Raw genomic sequence first — 22,940 nt, 5'->3', positions numbered from 1 at the left:
GCAACATCCAAGGTAGGAAATTTGAGGCTTTTGATTTTTCTCCATCACAATTGATTGCATGTATAAAAGAGTGATAAATAGATAAATTAATAAATAATTAAAATTATATTTAATATACAAAATTTATTTCTACACAATGCAATACAATCATCTTAATCTTAACCATCCTAACTTCAAAATTTACATTCTCATGGTAAATATTCATATGATCTCCATTATTCTCATGGAGTATCAAATGATCAACTTTTCAAATATTGCTAGATACTAACATTAACTTTGTAAAAATTTGATAAAAGTTCAATTTAAACATGCTCCATGACATGATTCTTTTCAACCACAAATGTTCAACTCTTACAATTGCTGACACTCTTGTCATTTCATAATCTATTGACCAACTCAATTATATCAAATTCTAAGTCAATATGATATTTCATCTACGTACGAAGGCATATTATCATCCCAACACCTGCTATATATATAATATACCTGCATTACATCATATCATGGTATATTTTGTCTACCATGTCATCCCAACCTGCTTTATACATGCACTATATAGTGAGATATCTGTTTGTATTTACTTGACATCCAATAGGTTTGAGGTCCATAAGATATGTAATTTGTCAAAAAAAAAACTTTTGTTGAATCTTGTCTCTAACACAAAAACATTTGAGGACTAAGTTGAGTCGTAGGATCTATTATTTTGATATATATGTGTGAAAAGTTACGTTATTTAAAATGACAAAACTTTCGAAAAATAACAAAATATCACAATCTATTTGTGATCGATAGACTAAGATAGACTAATATATTTGTATATTCAATGTAATCGATCTTTGTTTATTGAGGTCCATCGTCAAGACCGTAGTATTTTGTTATATTTTAGATAATTTAGTTTAACTTTAGATATATATACATGTAGGGCTATATTCAGGATGATGCATGTATTAAAGAATAAAAATTTGGTCAAAACATAAGATGCTAATCTACTTCATGTCTCCCATATTTCTACGTATACCTCTCTCTCATGTCCTAGTGTTGCTTCTTGCCTTCTTCCTCATTTTCGTATCTTTCTATTTGCTAATTTATTTGTATTAATTCGATGAGGATAAATTACATTTTCTTTCTCTTTTTAAGTTTTGGAACGTGGAAAGATCAGAGTTGATCTTTCCTGCCTTGGTTATACCCTTTCTTCTATTTTGTATTTTTCCCATCTCTTCAGTAATAAACTATATAGCTGTTTAAGTTGAAGATAAAATGGAGAGAGATTTAATAAGATTATAATTAATTAAGATTTGGTATCTAGCTAGATTTCATGGAAAAAATATAGGATAAAGTTAACCGATGAAAATTTGACATTATTGTTTAGGGATATCGACCAATATTGTAAACTAGAGATAATACGACATTGTTGTTAGATAAATATTAATAAAATTGAGGAAAGAGAGGGAATAAGAAAGGGAAAATAAAGTAGATGCGTACATTTACAATTTGGGTTTGGTTCATATATGTTCACATGTGTATGTAGACAAAAGTCCAAGGAGATTAAAAAAAGAAAGAAAGAAAGGTAATAATATAAGGTATTGTTAAGATGTTAGTGAAGGGGAAGGAAAAGATGTGGATATTTTTAATTGAATCCTATTGTATTGTGCATCTTTTATTTAATCCAATTTTATTTATTGACAAGTTATTCTTGTTCCCCTTTTTTCACGGAACGGCAATCAATTTGCATCGATTCACCCCTTTTTTGGCGTATAATCTTTCTTTTTTGTTCCTTCTTTCTCTCTTTTTTTTTTTTTTATATATATAATTATTTCTAGTTCTTTTGCCCTCTTGTACTAAGAAAAATCTCATTTTTCCACGACTAAAATGCTCGTCAAAAGAGATATCACGAGAGAAGAAGTATCTTTCAATAGATAACGATCATCGTCACGAGTAAATTTGTCACATCCTGAGTTTAAAAGAGGAACATTAGTTAACTGATATCATATATAAATGTGAGAGATCCTTAGGACATAAAAATAAGTTTAAGAAATACTTAAAATAATGAAAAATAAAGTTAATACCTACGCCAAGAAAGTGCACCTTATTTTTTTATGGCTCGATCATCGACGTTTTAAAGTTAAAGGGGTTTTAGCTCGGAACAATTCTACTGGGTGACTTCCTGAAAATTTTTCTAGGATGCATGTGAGTGAAGACAAAGTATAACACAAATAAGGATTATGTTGCCAGGTCACAAGGGATGCAAAGGAATGTCGGAGATCCGAATTCTGAATCCTGGACCTAGGGTGTTAGAAATGCAAAACCTCCAACAACATATACATAGGTGTCGGAAGTAAAGCACAAACTCTCTATGCCTTCCTTAATATTGTCGAGAGTTCATGGGTAATTCCTGCCGTTTAATCCATACCATTGAACGTTGCCCTTTAAAACCTTAAAAAAGAAGGATAATTCCCAATGCCTATGATACCTTACCCAAAAGTTCTGGGGTAACTCTTGATGACATATAGATGACGTTGAGAATTCTTGATAACTTCCAACAACTGCCTTTTACCTGTTGAGAGATGGTCTTTGGATAGGGTTTTCTGACTAAACTAACCATCAACTTGTTGTTCATCTAGAATTCATCTTTAAATGCTTTTTTGGATATTTTTCGACGATGTTATACAGTGGGAGATATGTTTTTCTTGTAATGTTAGTTCAACTCTTTATAGGACATTGGGGTGAGATATACTGTACAAGGTGCAGAGTTGTTTTGTTTGAGTTCATATGTCTTTGTTTAAGGTGTAAAGTTGAGTTCTCATATGTTAGAGGTATCCAGTGTTGTTTTTTTTTTAATTCTAAATAATATGATTTTTTTTATAACCATTTTATGAATTTTCTTTTTGTTATTTGAATTCTCTCTATATATAATCGTTAGATGTGATTGTTGGAGCCTGAAGTTAAATGTGTTACCGTGTTTAGTCATATATAATCAAAGATAATTTTTGTTGAAATTTATAGTCATAGATTGCTGTTGGAGGTATAAGTTGATTAAATCTCGAGCAATTTTGGTCCGAGAATAACATAACGCATTCTATTTTTCATTATGAAGGATCTTGGGACAACTTTGGCGAGAGATCTAATAACCTAAAGCCTTATGTTTTTCATTCCGGAAGATATCAGAGCAAATTTGACCCAAGATTTAATAACCTAAAACCTTCTATTTTTTGTTGCCTTGTTTTCTTTATTCCATTCATTGTGTTTGGTATTAATAAAATATATAACCAACTTCCTCATTAAGTACATCTATTCAATCTCTTTCTAGTCCACATTTAATAAACAAGCTTTTCTAAATCTCCTTCTAATTGAATAAATGTATTTAGATTACAAGAAGACTCTATTAGCCAAAGTTGTATTGTTAATTGTCTACGAAATATGGGGAAGTTATCTGGGGTTAGGGTTTGGAAAGAGGAGTGAGTTACATCATATTCGAAATATTTACAACAATAAATCCCACAATGACCCAATCCAATTGCTGTAGTGCATCCCAAATGCAATATAATGGCCACGATGTCCTAGGTAGGTTGGGCTTCAATGTGAAAACGCTATTGTGTGCAGGAGAGCCAACAGTACACACATCATGTTGTCAAGTTCTTTCACCAGCATTAAGATATTTTTGGGTTTTTTTTAAGGGTTATTAAGATATTTTCATGTTTAAGGGACTAAGTAAGGAATAAATATCAGTTTTTAGGACAAATAGAATTGGAAAAAATTCTCGAAACCAAGGCTATTCAAGTATTGTGAGCGACTTTCTTAAGTGTTTTATGTTAAAATATTTCTTGTGATTTCTCTTTACTATTTTGAAAGATGATCTCAAATGAGAAAGTGTTTCAAAAAGATATTTCAATGAAAAGTTTATATGTGTTCTAGTAGGAGTTAAAGCTTGATTTGATGATTATGATTTTCATGCTATGAAATGGTTTTCAAACCATTAGTTGATTCCTTGAGATGATGCTAACTTTTATGTGCACATAAAGAGTCAAGGTCACCATGGGGGTGTACGGACCACATGGTGATAAGAAGTTGGCTTATGCATTGAAAGGAGAGTATAAAGCTTAGCGATCTGAGCAACAAGGACGAATCTATATGTTCTTGAATGTTGTTGATACAGTAATCAAACGCGAGGTAATGAGACCAAGCGTAGAGAACGATTTGAGATCCTTGGGGAAAGGAATGAATGTTAACTAATGTGCGTTTATGTGAATTGTTATGTTATAAATGTGTTTAAGCATAAAGAAAGATTTATGCAAAATGTTTTGATGTTGTTTATGCAAAATGATGTTTGTAAAAAGGTATTGCGAAAAGGTTTTCATGAAACCTCACTCAATCTTTTAGACTTATGTTTTAAAATTTTACCTTCCAAGGTTTAGACTTTGAGGCCAAAAAGGAGAGGAAGTTTGGGCTTGATAGGCGAAAAGTTGTCAGGCGTTTAAGTTTAAGGGTTGGTTTTTATCTTATGATTCAGTGTTGTATCATTATGTTATTGTACTAAACACTTTGTTAAGGATTAAAAGTTTAAAGTTGTTTTATCTTTCCGCATTAAGTTCTTTCTCGCCTAAAGGGTATTCATGAACTTAAGCGTTTTGTCGATTAAGCTAAGTTAAGGAAGTTAAGACGAGTGTCTTTAGCGTTTGACCGCGTCAAAGATGCTCAAGTCACACCGCGTCTCACGAGACAAGCAAGCAAGTCTTCGGGGCGGGGAGTGACAGAAGCCCTATTGGCAACTCGCCCATCGATGGACCACACTATCTCGTAGGTCCAAACCTGTAAATGCAATGATATCGTTAATACAAACAAATAACTACTGGAAAAAAACATAATAAGCATAGAATTACTAACCTGAAAAGTGAAAGAAAACCCATATAGGTTATACGACTCTAGGAACTTGTTATTTGCAGGTTTCTTTTTATGCAAGACAACTTTTCCATTCATTGTGTCCCTTTCAAGCTACCTAGGGTCCTAACATGGTCTAGTCCTATTATGCGTTCTCTCCTTCCCCATTATCGCTAGCTTGATAAAATAAAATAAGGATATCTTCACCGCATCCTTGTCACTCTCAAAACTCAGGGTCGGATAATCTTTATCCGACTCAGACCCATTCATATTTTTCCTATCACCCAAGTATAATCGTCTCAATCTAAGAACTTTCTCTTGTTTTAACTAAACAACACATGTCAACCTAAACCTCAACCATGTGATAATGTCAATATCCTTCCACCAAAAGGAGACATTTTGATCGGGTAATTTAAAACTAATTACGTCGTCCCATTCATCCTCAACCTATCTCAACAAGATGTAATGGCATAAAGGTCCATTAAACACCAATTTAACGTCCAAGAAATGACAAAAAAGAGGGTTTTCCTAAACATATATATTTGCCTAGGTGTTATCTTATTTTTAATGTTTGAGATAGTCTTTGTTAAGTGTGATCAACAAGTCAAATTAGCTAGGAAGAATTCTTTAGTATTGATTTTGGTGAAAAGAGGCATCTCCAAAATAGAAAACACACATTACAAACCAAAAATCAGTAATTCGCCCTAAAAATTGGGGCAATCTCAGGACAATTTCAGCGAGAATAACCTACATTAACAACTGAACTTGGACAACATTACACCGGGATACCATGAGATAAGGGTTTTATATTCATTCTGTGATGTATCTTGACCTAATCTCGAGCAAAATCGTTCCTGAGATTATTACACAAAATGCATATGAAACGCAACAAAGCTCAAAATTCAATTCAACAAATCTCGAGGAAATTTCATCAATCTCGATCAACATTTTTCATCTAGATGAGTCTAGATTGATAAAATTGTCGAGATTCATCAAACAAAACCATGAGCATTAACTTAAATTCTAGGTCTATATCCAACTACAATAGAAAACCAACTACATATTTTCCCATCCACTTCAGATTTCACACAAGACACTATAACAAAAATTAAAATTCAGCCCTAAACTAAATCGTTCAAAGTAAATTACATTCACAAGTTTAAGCTGAGGATGACTTCTTGAAATTTGGGCGCACAAAAATCAGTCAAATCTCTTCACTTTTGGAAGCAAACACGTTTTGTCTTAGCCATAATGAATATAAAGTTTAGGGTTTACGAATATCCAATGTTCGGGCTTCCAAGGATATTTTGGTACTCCCTTTATTTTCAAGCCTAAAAACAAAACCCAAAATCTCGATGTCAAGTTTGATCGAGATGGACCAAAAAATGATGAAACAATTTTTAAAAATTTGAAACGAATCTCGGTGTCGAGGTTTACCAAAATTGATAGAGAAAAAGTAATTTACGAGTTTTTTTAAATGTAAAACCAAAACTATGCTACACTTTTGCCAATTTTCCAACTTTTATAGATAATAATGAAATATATATAACAATTTTTAAAAATTGCAAATATAACAAAATCTATTAATTTTATAATTTTGTTTAGAGTGACATGATAATTTTTCACTAATAGACACCATAAATTTGATTTAAATTTTATTACGTCTATTAATACTTTAAATTTGATGATTATGATTTGAAATTGTCGTTAGGTTGTTTTAGAGAAAAAAAATGTTGATAGCAACGAAACATTTATAATTGTCCAAGTATTCAGAAGGAAGATAATTGCATTTTCAACCAATTACAAATATTTATTGAAAATAAAAATATTTAGAAAAGGTAAAGAAAAAACATTTAATGTTTAATATTGATTATTATATAAAAGATAAGTGAAGCAGACAATTGAATATTTAAGTTTGATCTTCCAATTATACAAATTTTATATCAATTGAATTATATTTATGCTTTTCAAAAAAATTATTATATGTTTTTTCTCAAGATCCGAGCACATTTGATAGTCATTTATGTATTTTGATAAAAAAAAATTACTTATTTGATAGAACAATTGGATCATAAGCATATGTTGGCAATTACGAGATTTCAATTTTACTATCACAATTGCATTTAGAAAAATATTATACTATATTAGATTATATTGGAGAATGTTTGGGGGATTTAAATGGTTGTTAACCAAGAAAGTTAAAATAAATAAATAAATAGTGAGAAGACAAAATAAAAAGGTTTTAATAATTGTGATGAGCAGATGTGAAAATTGATTGGTGTAATTAATTAAATAACTAATTATCTTTCTTAGAGTAATTAGGATTATAATTATTTTGCGGTAACATGGGAAAGTCACATGCTGAGAAAGCCAAAGCCAAAGCCAAAACCAACTCCAAACCCCTTACTTACTCTTTTCTATTATTCCTGACAACATATATATTAAAGTTTATTTATTATAATTTTCAAATTTTTTAAAAATTCCCCAACTTGATCATTATTGTTATTTTTGTAATTAAACTCAATTACACCTATAACAATTGCCCAATTTCATCCCTCTTAACTTAAATATTCTCATTTTAAAAAACATGATCCATAATTTTAATGCATCCAGCAAAGTTTACAAAATTTAAGAAATTTGGTTGTAGTAACATAATTTAAACCTCCTAATTTGGTAGTCTTTTGTTAGTATTGGAAAACTAAAGCTTATAAATGTTGAGAAAAATAAATAATATACTATACAACTAAGGATATCTGACGTGAAGAAAAAATAATTATTATAATTTGTCCAAAATCTAAAATGTGAACAAAATTTCCCCTTTTTCATTTGGATATATTCAAATCTTTTTTTTATGGAAAATGATTATAACTAATTATGATGGACTGCACCACCATAATATAATAATGCAATTTTTTTAATCTTCATTCTAATATTTAATATTTGGTTCCTTCATTTGTCAAAGTAATTTTTAGTGTATATAAATTGCTTGAAGTTAAAAGTTTTCTTTTGAATGGGAGGAAGGATTATTGAAAGATAATATGAAACTCATTTTCCATAATGAAGTCACAAATAATAGGTCTCTCCAAACCCTAAATTCTAGGTTACCCCAAACTGGTATACCTATTAAAGCTTCGTCAATGCCTAATCTCTACAAGGTTTAGTTTTTTTTTTTTCTTTAATCTCACATTTTCATATTAATCCCATTTTAGGACATATATTATTTTAAAACCTTATATGAATATGATGATATAAAGCCTTTTGTTTTAATAATTATGGCGTCTAAGTTTTAGTTTATTCACTTTATACTTTTTTATACTTTTCAAATTTTGAATGTGAACTATAGATAAAAATATTTCATAATGATTATAATTATTTAACTTCATCAAACCAAGACCAAATTTAATTTGAGTTATTATTGTCTTTGGATGAGTGCTTTTTGCCTGCAGAAATTCTTGTACATTTATACCTAATTGGAAATTACTTTAAAATGGTTACTTTTATCATTTTCAAATTTACTCTAACACACGATTTCAACAATTCATTTATAAGTGTGTTTGTATTAATTATGAATTATCATGCAAAAGTCATATTTTAGAGTGAATTATTTTAAAAATTACAAATGAGTAATTCTAACCATTTTTCCAAACATCCTATAGTAGTTTAAAATTCCATCTTTTTTTTTTTTTACATATAAAGAAATTTTTATTGGGTAACATAGAAACAAAAATGTTTTCTTGGCATATCCTATGAATTAAAAAAGGAAAGATAAATCTCTTTATCACCAAATCTTAATCAAAGTTGTCATTGGTTACTTTTTGAAAAGTGACTTTATCATTTTTTTTTAATTAGTTGAATAATATATGTGATGGAAATGATATGTAGCTAATTTTAACCTCTTGGTGGAATATATGTACATATTAAGCTATACTATTATTATCAATCTTGTTTTTATAGTTTATGTTAGGTCGAAATTTTACATCTTCCCAATTTAATTTGGAAAATTATAGTATTTATTAATTGATTTTTAGGATTTCAAAAGCTTTTGGATCCTTTAATTTCTTTCAACTCCACAAAAGGGAATCTTTGATGACCTCTTTAATGAAAATTAGATTTTTTTTAAGAAAATAATTTTAAATATAGTAAAATTTCATAATAATATAGTAAATTTTTTTAGTTTATTTTGCTATATTTGAAAATTACTAAAATTACTTAAATTTGTTTCTTTAGTTTTTATATATATATTGAATGCAGAGATGAGAGGATTGAATTTTTATTTTCACAAAGTTAAAAAGTTAATTAATTATTTAATAAATAAATCATTATCATGTGAAATTATGGGAGGATAATAATGATGTTTGTAAGAGTACTCATACACTTTAAAGACCTTTTCTTTTTATTGTTTTTTTAAAAAAGACTTTTTCTTTTAAATTTATTTCAAGTACGCTTATAAAAATAAAATAATAAAAGAGCTTCAAACTATATTTACATGCACTTCATTTTAGTATACCACATTTTGTCTTTAAACTAAAAGTGAATTAAAAGAAAAAAAAACTTTAGATAAATTTTTAATTTGATCATTGTATATGAATATAAATGAGTTACTATTAAACACTTTTGATATAATTAAGGTTAAAAATTACATTTAGTTTATGTATTTTGACAAAAGTAATAATTTGGTTCTTAACTTTAAGAAATAAAAAATTAATGTGCGTACTTTGAAAATGGTAACGATTTAGGTCCTCCTATTAAAGTTACTTGTTAAGACAGAAGTATTCGAGGTAGTTGTCATCTTGTTATTAAATCAATGAAAACCGACCCTAATGAGAAGATAAAAATCCAACAACCCCATTAGATTTGGATCCAAACAATTTTCTACCACTGATTTTGAAAGTAAGGTACTCTTTGATTTCTCTATAAACACTTATAAACACTTTTAAATGAATATTAAGAGCGTGTTTGGTTGAAATTTTAAAGTATTAAATTTTGTAAAAAAAACTATTTGTTTTAAAAAATGGTAGTGTTTGGCAAATTAAAACAATGGATAGTTGCAAATTTAGCAATTAAATTCAAATTAATTAAGTATGTAACACAATTTTAAAAAATTTGTAAATATAACAAAATTTGTCAAATTCTATCAATGATAGATCATGTTACAAATATTGGTCTATCAATGATAGACCATATGAAGTCTATCAACGATACAAGTCTATCAGTGATAGTTTTGCTATATGTGCAACTTTTTTAAAATGTTGCTATATCCTTAATTATTATTTCTAAAATAGTCATTCATTGCAATTTCCCTTAAAATAATGTAATTCATTTATAAAATAATATATTTTGAAGAAATCTTTAAAAACCAAATTTACATATAAACACTTATAAGAAAGTCTAACTTATATTTTAAACTCATTTCCAAAAAAAAATGTTTAAAAGAAAATGTATTATTGAAAAACATTTTATTCTTAATTTAATCCAAACTAAAAATGATCTTTAAATTTAAAAGAAAATAATAAGAAGTTTATTTCACTACATTTTCTAAATTGCAAAAAATAGTAAATTTAAAAGTGAATAACCCTATGTATCTAATTACTTGTTATATTTGTCATATTTATAATATGCAAAAAAGTTGTGGTATGAACCCCTTTTTTTTCTAAATTGTTTCATCCAATTTATATATATATATATATATATATATATATATATATAAAATGATAAAAAGTAAAGTGAATTAATATTGTATTGGATTATAATTGTAATTGTAAAAAAATATTAATAAGGAGAGAGAGTTGGTGTTGCTTGCTTAAAAGAGAAAAGAAAATGTAATGAGAAAAGAGAAATGAGATACAATATATATATATATAGTGTGTGTGAAAGAAAAACAAAATAATAATGATAAATATTATTATTATGTTGGTTAGAAATGGTTAGGGTTTCACTACTAGAGTGCATAAAAGTTTAAAAAGAAAAGGAAAAAGAAAAGAAAAAAGGTTGGGAACCTTTCTTCTTCTCCATGTGGACATCAAAGTCGTCATCCCTCTTCTCTAGCTAGCCAGATGAGCCACACCCAGCGTGATCTTCTCATCAGATCTTGGTTTGGTGAGTTTGGGTGGGTCTTCTTTTTTTATTCTCTAGGTTTGAAGTTCCCATTAATCAAAGTTCTAATTAAGGTTTATTTTGAAATTCATTTGGGATTTTTGTTTGAAGGACCAATCCAAGACATTTGAATTAAATTTTTAAGCTTAATCCCAAGATTAGAATCAACTTCAACCCTCTTTTGCACAAGTTCATGGCAGTTTGATTTGAGCATAATTGATAATTTTATTAAGTAAAATTATTAATTACTTTGACAACGTTAATGTGTGGTTTAATTTCATTTGCATCAACAATTTTTTTGTGAAGGAGTTTAATTATATTTTGAGGTAAGGGATTTAATTCTACTACTGGACCTTCAATTTAAGAGGATTGACTAACGATTAAAAATTAAAAGGCATTGATAGGCTTATATGTGAGGATTTTACTGAAATTGTGTTGATTTACTTATTTGACTGAATGTGCATGTAACCATGAAGATTGTTTAGATGATGCTTGAGTCATATGTTTAATATGTCTATTATTGGACTAATTAAGTTCGACTACAATAGGCAACTATTAGGCTAGGTGTCTTTTGCATGTACGTTGTCCCTCAGGCTCCTGCATATACTTTGTCCCTCGGGATCAGATCACCACCTTTAGACTGATATTGATTTACATGATCATAAGATTAATACGACTTAAAATACCTCTTTTTTAATAGATAGGTAACAATTCACCCAGCGCAGTAGTGAGTCATTTACTAGATATTTTTATACTAATTTTTTTTATGTTTAACCTTTTAGATAGAAGTAAAGGAAAAGAGGCTGGTGAGCGACAGAAAGAATCCATGACTATGGGAACTTTATGATCATGCATGCCTTCGCTAGATGTTTTAATATTTTTTTTTTCATGTTTTATGACGAGCTTTCACGGCATGACTGATAGACATTTTTTCTTTAATGTTTTAAAGCTTTGAACAGTACATTTTTCTTTAAGATTTAGATAGAACTGGAATCTTTTTTCTTTTTTTAATAAATTTTTTATTTATTTTGTCAAACCTGTGTTTTTATTTAACAAAATAAATAGAAAAGTTGGATGGTTTCGTAACCATTTTCTAAGTATAGAAACTAAATAAGATTTTTTACCCATAATTAATTAAATAGTTTGATACTTTTGGATTTTGGAACTTTTAAATGCATATTTAGGGATCAGAAGGTGTTTTAAAATTATTTTAATATTTTTTCTAGTAGTTTTGTTAATTATATATACTTATTTCTTGTATAATCATTTTATCTCAAACACATAGCTTTTAATTATCTTATTTTCATATCTGAATTTTTTTTAAAAAAATATTTTCACTTACATTTTGAACAACTCAACTAGCAAATGTATCTACATAAAAACTAGAAGTTTTGGGTTCCCGTGCTTTCAAAATTGTATTATAGTATGTTAAAAAAATATTCACACATACTCTAATATTTATTAAAAGAGCTTTTAAGGAGTTATTATTTAGAGATTTTTAGTTACAATGATTAGTAAATTAAAATTTTAACGATTAGAATTTAAATAGTTTTTCTTTGTAAACCAAAAATAAAATATGCAAAGAGAACCTAAATGGTGTTAGTAGATCTTTTCGGTAAACACTTGCTATGTTCTTTTATGTACTATTAAGGATACATTGTGCAATTATATATCACATGTCTAATATAATTGAGTGAATCTAATCAGATGTTCCAAAATTGAACTTGAAAGACGGTCATCTAAAAGAAAAGAAGTTCTCTCTCTATAAACATTGCTACAATGTGCCAAGTTTTATAATAAACTTTTAAACTCATGGAATTAAAATCTAAAATTTTTAATACTTTAGTTAGATTTTTTTACTGAATCCAACCATAAATAAAAAATAAATAAAGTTTGGAGTTTATTATTTTAAAATGTAACACAAAATTTTCAAATTACTAAAACTAATTTATAAGATGTAGAACCAAATTAATTTTGAAACCAAAATGAAAATATACTATAGAGCAGTAATGTAAGGATATGTGTAACATATACAACGTACATATGCAATTTGAGTTAGGAGAGAAGTGAATAATTGAAAAAGAAAATTAAAATACCGTTTTGAGATGTATTAGTAAAATATAAGTTAGGGGCTAGGGGGAGGATCATTCATGCAAGTATGTATAATAATAGCTTAAAAATGAGCGTATGTAATTTGTAAAAAGTATGAAAAGTATGTATATTATAATAAGTAAAATAGAAAACTAATAATAATAATAATTATTATTATGGGGCGCCATAGATGAATACGAAGCAGCCGCCGGGTCCCAGCCGTCTGGACAAAATCATGCAACACAATACTCTAAAATACTAACCCCTTTTTTCTTTTTATTATTATTTTTTACTTTCCCTTCAAAATATAGATAATAATTTATTTTAAATAATTGAATTATCATTTTAAATAATAGTATGTACCACCAGTATTGCTTTTCTTTCATTTCTTTCCTTACCTTCCACAAAACTCCTCTTAATTTCCTCCTAAATTAATGTTATTTAATACAAATTTAATTGTTTAGTCAGAATTTATAATTTTAAATTCAGTCTGTCTTTTGAAAAATGTTAGAGTTTTAATCCCTCTGATTCTAAAAGTTAGAATATGAAATTTTGATATAATTTAAAAATATATTAATTTGTTTTTTTATTTTTAAAAATCTCTAATTTTAATCGGGGAATAATTTATCATTAACATTAATTATATTGGATTTGTGAATGGTGGTCTCTCTCACTTCACTTGTACAAAACATTGATGACAGCCCATTTGTGACTTTTATTATTATTTCCCCTCTTTTTCCTGGCTCTGTCTCCTTTTGACTATTCAAAATTGGATCTTTCTTTTTTTTAAAATGAGATTAAATAGTGAAGAAGTGAAATTTTGAAGCCTATAAAAGGGAGGGTTCAGGCATTGCTTAAGAACTCAGAAGAGCCAAACCAAAGATGGGGAAAAGAGGTTCCTCAATGGCCTCTTTGGCCATTGCTCTTTTGGCAACATTTCTCTCTTTAACTCTGCCTTCCGATGCTAATCAGTATCTCTATTCTTCCCCACCTCCTCCTCCCTACAAAAAGCCTTACCACCCACCTTACCACTATAAATCACCACCACCACCTCCTCCGGTGTACAAATACAAGTCTCCTCCACCTCCACCACCGTACAAGAAACCATATCACCCACCTCATCACCACAAATCTCCACCTCCACCTGTTTACAAGTATAAGTCACCACCACCACCACCACCGTACAAAAAACCGTACCACCCACCAACACCCATTTACAAGTATAAGTCTCCACCACCACCAGTTTACAAATATAAATCTCCTCCACCACCCTACAAGAAGCCATATCATCCCCCCACACCCATTTATAAGTACAAATCTCCACCACCACCCGTCTATAAGTACAAGTCACCTCCGCCACCACCACCTTACAAGAAGCCATACCACCCACCAACACCCATTTACAAATACAAATCTCCGCCACCACCGATTTATAAATACAAGTCACCACCTCCACCACCACCCTACAAGAAGCCATACCACCCACCTACACCAGTTTACAAGTACAAGTCTCCACCACCACCCGTCTACAAATACAAGTCACCACCTCCTCCACCACCATATAAGAAGCCATACCACCCACCTACACCCATTTACAAGTACAAATCTCCACCACCACCAGTATACAAATACAAATCTCCCCCCCCACCACCACCACACAAAAAACCATATCACCCACCGTACCACTATAAGTCTCCACCACCTCCACCTCCTGTCTACAAATACAAATCTCCTCCTCCGCCACCACCATACAAAAAACCATATCACCCACCGTACCACTACAAGTCTCCACCACCCCCACCACCCGTCTACAAATACAAATCTCCTCCTCCACCACCACCATACAAAAAACCATACCACCCACCGTATCATTACAAGTCCCCATCGCCCCCACCACCAGTCTACAAATACAAGTCTCCTCCTCCACCACCACCATACAAAAAACCATACCACCCACCGTACCACTACAAATCTCCACCACCTCCTCCTCCTGTCTATAAATACAAATCTCCTCCACCTCCACCACCTTACAAAAAACCATACCATCCACCTTACCACTACAAGTCTCCTCCTCCACCGCCCCCCATTAGACACTACCACCCACCCCCGACTCCGGTGAAGCCATACCACCCACCTCCCGTCTACCACTACAAATCTCCACCGCCACCACCACCCGTTTACATCTATGCATCACCTCCACCTCCTCACTACTAGACATTAACCCTAACAAAGGTAGCATAATTAACACTAATCCAAACTCAATACATGACACATAAAACAAATGATTTATGGTTAATCTTGATTACTTATAGAGTATATTAATCAAAAGAATCTTTTAACTGTCGTTGTAGGAAGCAAAAGGAGGATGTCAGAAAATAAATGACACGTTCATAAGAGCTTTATGATCTAGAACAGGAAAGCCTGAAGGGTTGCTGCTGCAGTTTGATAAGTGTTGAATTTTCTCTTGCTTTTAGGCTTTGTCATTTTCATTTTACTTCTTTTTTTTTCCTCCTGTCTCTCTAATTTTTATTAGATGTAATGCACTACTGTAGTAACATCTCAAACTATATATTATAAGAAAGATGTGCTTTGTATAATCATATAAAATTTATCAGTATTTGTATAATGTAATGTGCTGCTTCCTTTTCCTTCACCGGCTAATACAAGTGTTGCTCATTTCCCAATAAGCAAAAGATAGTGTGTTTTCTCTTAACTTTTTGCGAGGGCCCACTTTTTGTAATTTATTTTATTTGTTGATCTTCGGATTCTCGTTTCCTTTTTTTTGCTCAATTATTTACTTCCTTTTTCAATTCTCTAATACTTATTACTTAATGTTAAATTGCAAATTTCTCACATGTCTACCAATTACCATAAATAAGGCTTATACAACTGTACTATAATTCAACTACACCTATGTTATAATAAAGTGATTGTATTAAAGTTTTATTGTTATAACTCTTTTTAGTGATTGAACTTAATTGCAGCAAATTCATAAATGTGAGGATTTAATTATTGCAACTTACCCTAGAGATTTAGAGTTACGTTCTAACTGTATCTTAAATTTAAAAATGGTCAGTTAATTTGACTTTCCTTCCATCCAGGATAAAAATTAAAGACTTGAATTTTCCATTATTCTACACAATAATTACGTTAAACTATGTAATAACAACCACAAATAATAATAATAAAAGTATTTTTGTAAGGGTAATTCTTTTCTTTTCATTGAAATTTTAGGGTATCATTTATAACCATTTCTCAGATAACAATTATGTAAACATACTTATATGAGTCGATTTTGGTTTACATATACCATTTTGAAGGATTAAACAACTTTCCCAACAAAGTTTACTTTAATATTCTACATTCTTTAGCTGTTCTTTAAGTAACAAAAGATAGTTAAACTACTAATTTGAAGAAAACTTTAATTAGTATAACATCGGAGCATATGGAATTTTGATTTAGATGAATTGTGAATATTTATATTATTTTTGCTATCTCTATGTCTTATTCATTTTTATTTATTTTCGTTGAAAAATTAAGTGTGATAATGTAGAGATTTAATTTAAATCTACCATCTCAAGAAAAAAAAAATAGATATCTCAGCCATCGTATTGAAATTGAATACATCATCTTATTTTTACATTACAAAAATAATTATAAGCCATTCATAATTTTGATATTTGATATTGGGTTGCATGTGTATGACCTAAAACTATCTTGATGTGAAATAACATATAAGATTAGTATAATAATTTAATAATAAGCATTGAATTATTTAAATAAAATAACATATGAAACGTTTTAAACACACATGACGATGCTGATAGTAAAGTTTCTTTAAGAACTGTTGATAGTGACAACACAATAACCCAACAAACAATGGATTAATAAATCAATCCATACTCTTCAAATACTCTGTCCCTCGTTTTAATATGAAAACTTCCACATATTCTTGAGAAAAATATATGTATAGATGAGAGGGGAGCTCTTGAGCCTCGGTCAGTGGCTTAGTAGCGATACTTCTTCTGGGATAATTTTTACTACTATAAAAATAGGTTTACATCATTCTAAACACAATGTTATTATCACTTTTCAATGACTTTTTTTTAGTTTTGTTATCCAACTCATGTAAGTGTATCATAATTAGTTGTTCATGACATTTCATTTCCATCAACAATAAATATTTATTAACATTAATATCTATCGGACAAATTTACATAATCAACAAATGTTACAAGTGATTTTCGACCTATATATAGAAAAATCAAAACCATCTAAACACACCAACTTAAAGAAAGATTGCCAAAAACTTAGGTAGAATTAGTTAGGCGTTTTTTCAAATATCCATTATTGAGAAATAATAATAATAATAATAAACTACATTATTCTTAAAAAAAGATATTTGAAAGAGTAAACTACCAAAACTTACTGTAGAACGCAATTATAAGGAAAAAATTTGGGTACGCAATTATAAGGAAAAAATTTGGGTGCATCTAAGAAGTATCTCTTATTGCATCCCAAGTTGCACCTACGAAAATATTGTCTCGTAACAGTTTGATTTTTCAAAAATTATTTTCTAATTATTTTTTAAAATTTTGTAGTAGAAAGGAGAAGTATTACAATTGGGTGATCAGTTGGGTTATTATATAATCGATGGTTCTTGGTCAATATATTATAATAATTAGTATTTGAGTGCAAACTAATTTATCACAAATTAGAATAGTTTGTGTTTGAGATGTAAACTATTTTTTTTACCAAAAATAATAAATATTGTAGAAAATAAAATAAAAAATGATGAGAGAAAAAAAAAACTAATATTAAAGCTAAATAAGAAATATTGTAACAAAATTTTTTTTTGAAGCAATTGTAGGTCATAAATAGTTGTATGCACCACTTAGTGCACCTCAAACACATAGTAGACTATAATAACTCATTACAAGAAATTTCGCTTTTAGTGACAGTAAAAAAAAACGTTACTAAAATCCAAAAACATGTTGCTAAAAATATTAGCGATGCAGAGCCATTCGTCGCTAGAACTGTCGTTGCTAAATCTGCATCACTAAAAGTTTTAGCGATAGGATAAAACTCAAACATTCTAAAACAATGAAAAAATGGGAGGGAGCGGACATGTGTAAAGCGAAAGCAACAAACTCCATAGCAAGAAAAGGGGACATGTTTACATCAAAAACAACAAAAATTCAATATAATTAAACTCAATAAACGAAACTTAACACTTCAAAGCATAACGAGACTACTCTTACGAGTTTAGAACTATGATTTATATGGTTTTCTTTTTTCAATTCTTATTATTCTTTAGGTCCTGATTATATTATTGTTTAACGTGTAAAGGATTTTAACTTTGGCAAGATTTTGTTTGCAAATAACTAAAGGTGAAGTTGTGCTGTGCCGCATGCTTTCTCTTACTTCAAGCTCAAGTTGTAAGCAGATGCATGCATAGAACATACAAGTATATGTGTATGTGTGTGTGCGTGTATAAGACTCTTGAGTATTGCGAAAATAACAGAACTTAGAACTAATTATAAATAAATTAGAATCTACCCATTAAAAATGTCTCAAAATATCCATTAAAAGCACACAAATATTGTTGGAGCCACCCACTCAAATTTTGTTCTCCTTCAGATATGCCCATAAGATTACTCTAAGATACAAATAAAATTTTTAACTAAATCTTAGCCATACATCACCACTCCTACTTGCACAATACAAAAACTATTTAAAAAAGAAAAAACACTCAGATTCAAGAGGCAATACCGGTACCTTTCTCTTTGCATCGCCGTCAGCCGTGGATCACTGTCGATGAGAAGGAGTGAAGATGTCGATCGTGAGCCACCGTCCGGTAGTCTCGAAATATGAGGTTGCCGATCTTGGGTTGCCAAAACTCTCTTATTGCAGGTCGTCAAAGAGCTATTGTCGTGGATTGCCAAAATGCTCTTGTCGTGGGTTGTCGCCAGTTGCCATCGGTTGCTATCGATCAAAACGTTGTCGACCGATGAGAAAGAGAGGGTTGAGGACTAGGGATTTACGGTGAGTTGAGGAGAGGGTTAGGGATTTAGTGTTCTTTTTTCTAGTGGAAGAGGAGAAGAAATTAGGGGTTAAAAAATTATATATTTAATAAATGATTAAATGAAAAGTCGGAAGGAAATTAAAGGTGGAAAATTTTGGTCAAGTTTTAGCAACATTTTTGTTTGTTGTTAAAAATAATTGCTTTGTGTGTTACTAATTCTTTGAGTGATGCATATTAAAAATATGTTGCTAATAATAATCTTTTGTGACAATTTTTGTTTGTATTGCTACAAATGATTATTTAGTGACAAAAATTACTTGCGCCACTAAAACGTTGTTACTGAATAATAAATATCTTGTAGTGACCTAATTTACTAACTTCTAGATGGTACTCCAAACGGCTATTTAATGTTTCTCTCTTTCACAGTTACCATACATTTTCTTAAACTCGTTTAAATAGGTTTTCATATGCTTTCCGGCCGAGATCGGACCTCGAGGTTAATACAAAATGTTGAAATATATCTTTTTGATCCATGAAAAGAAGATTAAATTACTTTTGATGAAAAACCTAAATGTTTATTTTCTTCATCCGCAAGCATAAACATTTTTATTTTCGTTTCTTCGTGAGATCTTCGAAACCTTCTCAATCTCAAAGTCGTTTTGCTAGATTTATATTCATTCAATGTACACCTCACACATGTTAGAGGTATGTTATTATACTAATGATTAATTCCCTTGCTATTAGGTAGTTAATTAAAGTTTGGAATTTAAAATTTTAAATGTGTGGTTACTCTAACTTATATCTAACGAAAAAGAACACTGATTCACTTGAGAACATGTTAAAGCTTCACTTTGAGCTAGATTGCATGAAGATTGATGCAATCTATTCCAACATTTTGTCATGAGAGATTGAGGCTAAACGACATTCTATATTTGGTCTCTGTGACATGCTTTATTGTGATTTTTTCAAAAACCAATACACAATTTATAAGTACTCAATATAATCTTGATTCATATCTTAGTCCATAAGAATGTTGAAATCCAACCTATAGTCTTAGGTTTATCACGACTGATAAAGCAGTTAAGGCGAGTCATGTTCAAATCAGGCCCTGTAAATGTTACATTATGTCCACTAGTACTTTACTTGTTTGTTATTTGGATGCAGAGAATACTTGACTAAAAGATACAATTATTTTAAAATACATGATAGGAGAGCATCCAAATAACATCATCTCGACCCTAGATTGATGTTAGATTGATGTTGGCTACACCTATATATCGTACAACATCGAGGGATCCCAATGGGTTCTCATTGTCATTAGTATGCTAGGTTTGATCAATCCTTATACGCTCCCTAACATCACAATCCAATCTCTTCAAGGAGCTAGACAACATATGCAAACTATAATTCTAATGCTTTCAGAAAAGGTTAGCAGCTTATTAGCAAATGTGAGACTATTCATTGTAAGATAGGGGTTTTAATATTTTGATTTATTTTTTTGTACTAATTATATGTGATTCAATAATATTGATTGTATTAATCCAAAGGTTCATCAAAGTCATAGGATTGATCCCTTAATTTAGAATGAAAGTAAGGATCCGATTTCTGGTGACTAGGATAACATGTAAATGTAGAAACTAGTGGCCTCAAGCTCCCATTTTGCAATGTCCTGTTTAAAAAGAGTGACGACCTTGAAATGAGCATATTTGCATGTCTCTAAATTTTGTAATTCCGTAAAAGTTAAATTAAAACTCCAACTTTAGTGGTTAGTTTAGAAAGTTTCTAAGCTTTAGAATTTCACTAACCTCTTCACTTTATTGTGTAGTTCACCTTGAACACAAGCCCTTAGCATTGACAACGTGGCTCATTTGAAAAAATAAAATTAACTAGAAACTTAACTAAATAAATTGTTGTTGATTCTTACCATCAAATAAAACTTAAAATTATCGATCTAAACAACAACAATTACTATTACTAGGTATCATTAGCAGCAAAACTCGATCAATTTGTGTAGAAGCATGAAAACTGTTTCATAATTGCCTTATTTAAGCAGTAATGGGAAGTTTGTGTGGATAGATAAAATGTGAAGAATAAACTACGTGCAAAAGAAGAGAGTAGTTAAATGTATTTTAAATTGAATTATATAGTCTAGAAGCAAGAGATAATCCAATTATTGAATCTTAAGATTAATCATACATCCGATTAACAAAGCACATAGTGGATCAGACTTACTCAACTTCACGTTAATCACATTTGAACTACGTACTTGTTGGAAAAGTCAAGTAAGTGCCTTAACTATTAATCAAGATTAATGCTCTAATTAAACTAAATACTTTAGTTCTACTAGATTAATTTGATAGCATTTTCCAAACATTTCAATTGAGATCAAGAGATTAATAACATGGATATAGTCCCAGTTATTTAATTGATTTCTCTTTGAACCTAAATTAAGCATGCACACAAAAAATCTATATATGGATAACCTATATCTCAAACATAAATTGATTTAACCTTGCTCCTTTTGTGATTAAAATAAGACTCTTAATCTTTTCAAGCTAAAATCTATAGTAAATCACGTGTATCAACAACAAGAGCTTCAATCTATTAATAAATACAAATCTGATTAAATGAGCATTCAAATATGAAAGAATTCATAATGTACCTATAGTTTAAACTTGGTCCTCTCACAAATATATACATCAAAATTATTACTCATAAACTTGGAAACTAACCTCGATTACATGTCATGAAGATGTAAATAGGAATGAACATTATTATTCAAAGTATATATATTATAACCCAAAACAAAAGTAAAATTTAAAAACTAATGTTGTAGACGGATGAAAAGCCGAAGAAAACGAAGGGTCAATCTTCCAAAACGGCCACCCGATAAAAAAAATGATATAATTATGAAACTACTTTTGTAGCAATGTGATTAGCATGCACCACGACACTAGGTAATTGTTTTCACTTCTTTTATTGTCCTTTTTGTTGCCTTTTTAGCTTTATATCTTAGATTGAGTTCTAGATGCAATGTTGTAGTCCGTTTGGCACCCAAAATTGTTTTGAGTCTCCAAATCTCGATATTTGGCATATAGACACACACACTTAAACATTATAAATACCTAAGAACTAATATGATTTAGGCTTGAAAAATAGTTCTTTTAGAGAGCTATCAACTACTTCTATTAATAGACACATCAACTCAAATAGTCACATCTAATAGAAGCTTGAGAAATGAAATAGGATAAATATGGAAAGAAAGAGGAGAAAAACTCATAAAAAAGAGTAACACAAATCTTAAACATAGAATGAAAGTAAGGCAATTATATATGGGTAATTTAAAGCATATTATACAAGTTTTCTTTTCTTTCATGACTTCCTTGGACTGGAAATAAGAGTGGAGACTTTATTTGGAATGAAAAAGTCAAGATAATGAATGAGATAGAGATTGAAGATGGGAGGGGAAATGATGGGTAGTAGTAAAGAAATAGGTTATTTTGGTGTTGGTGCTTGGAATTATTTGAGGAATAATATATCCAAAAAAAAAAAAAATCACATGCAAAAATTAGAAGGAGAAATGATGAAGGGCAACGTAAGAAAAAGAAGAAATTAAAGTACATTTTCTAGCTTTGCTTCTAAAACACTCTTTTGTGACCAAACAAAAACAACAAAAATCATTCAACATCTTTTTTCTTTTCCTTCTTATTTATTTCAATTTTTTTTATTCATATCATGACCTTTCAAATTTATGTCTCTTAATTTGCCATATGAATTATGGAAGACTGGATTGTAGGCCTTCCACTATTTAATTATTAGAGTTTAATTAAATTTAGTTGGATAACATGTTTTTTTT

General features: G+C 29.9%; 1 protein-coding gene across 1 annotated transcript; it reads left to right on the top strand.

Moving 5' to 3' along the window:
* Positions 1-13,909: 13,909 nt before the first annotated feature.
* LOC101212784 (extensin) lies at positions 13,910-15,772 on the top strand. Its single transcript, XM_031888974.1, has 2 exons — positions 13,910-15,291; positions 15,411-15,772. Exon 1 carries the CDS (start codon positions 13,942-13,944, stop codon positions 15,271-15,273), a length of 1,332 nt encoding a protein of 443 aa, XP_031744834.1. The 5' UTR covers positions 13,910-13,941; the 3' UTR covers positions 15,274-15,291; positions 15,411-15,772.
* The last annotated feature ends 7,168 nt before the right edge of the window (positions 15,773-22,940 follow it).

The sequence above is a fragment of the Cucumis sativus genome, chromosome 7, assembly GCF_000004075.3.
Source record: "Cucumis sativus cultivar 9930 chromosome 7, Cucumber_9930_V3, whole genome shotgun sequence".
In the NCBI taxonomy this organism is placed as follows: domain Eukaryota; kingdom Viridiplantae; phylum Streptophyta; class Magnoliopsida; order Cucurbitales; family Cucurbitaceae; genus Cucumis; species Cucumis sativus.
This window is presented reverse-complemented; position numbering and strand designations above follow the sequence as displayed.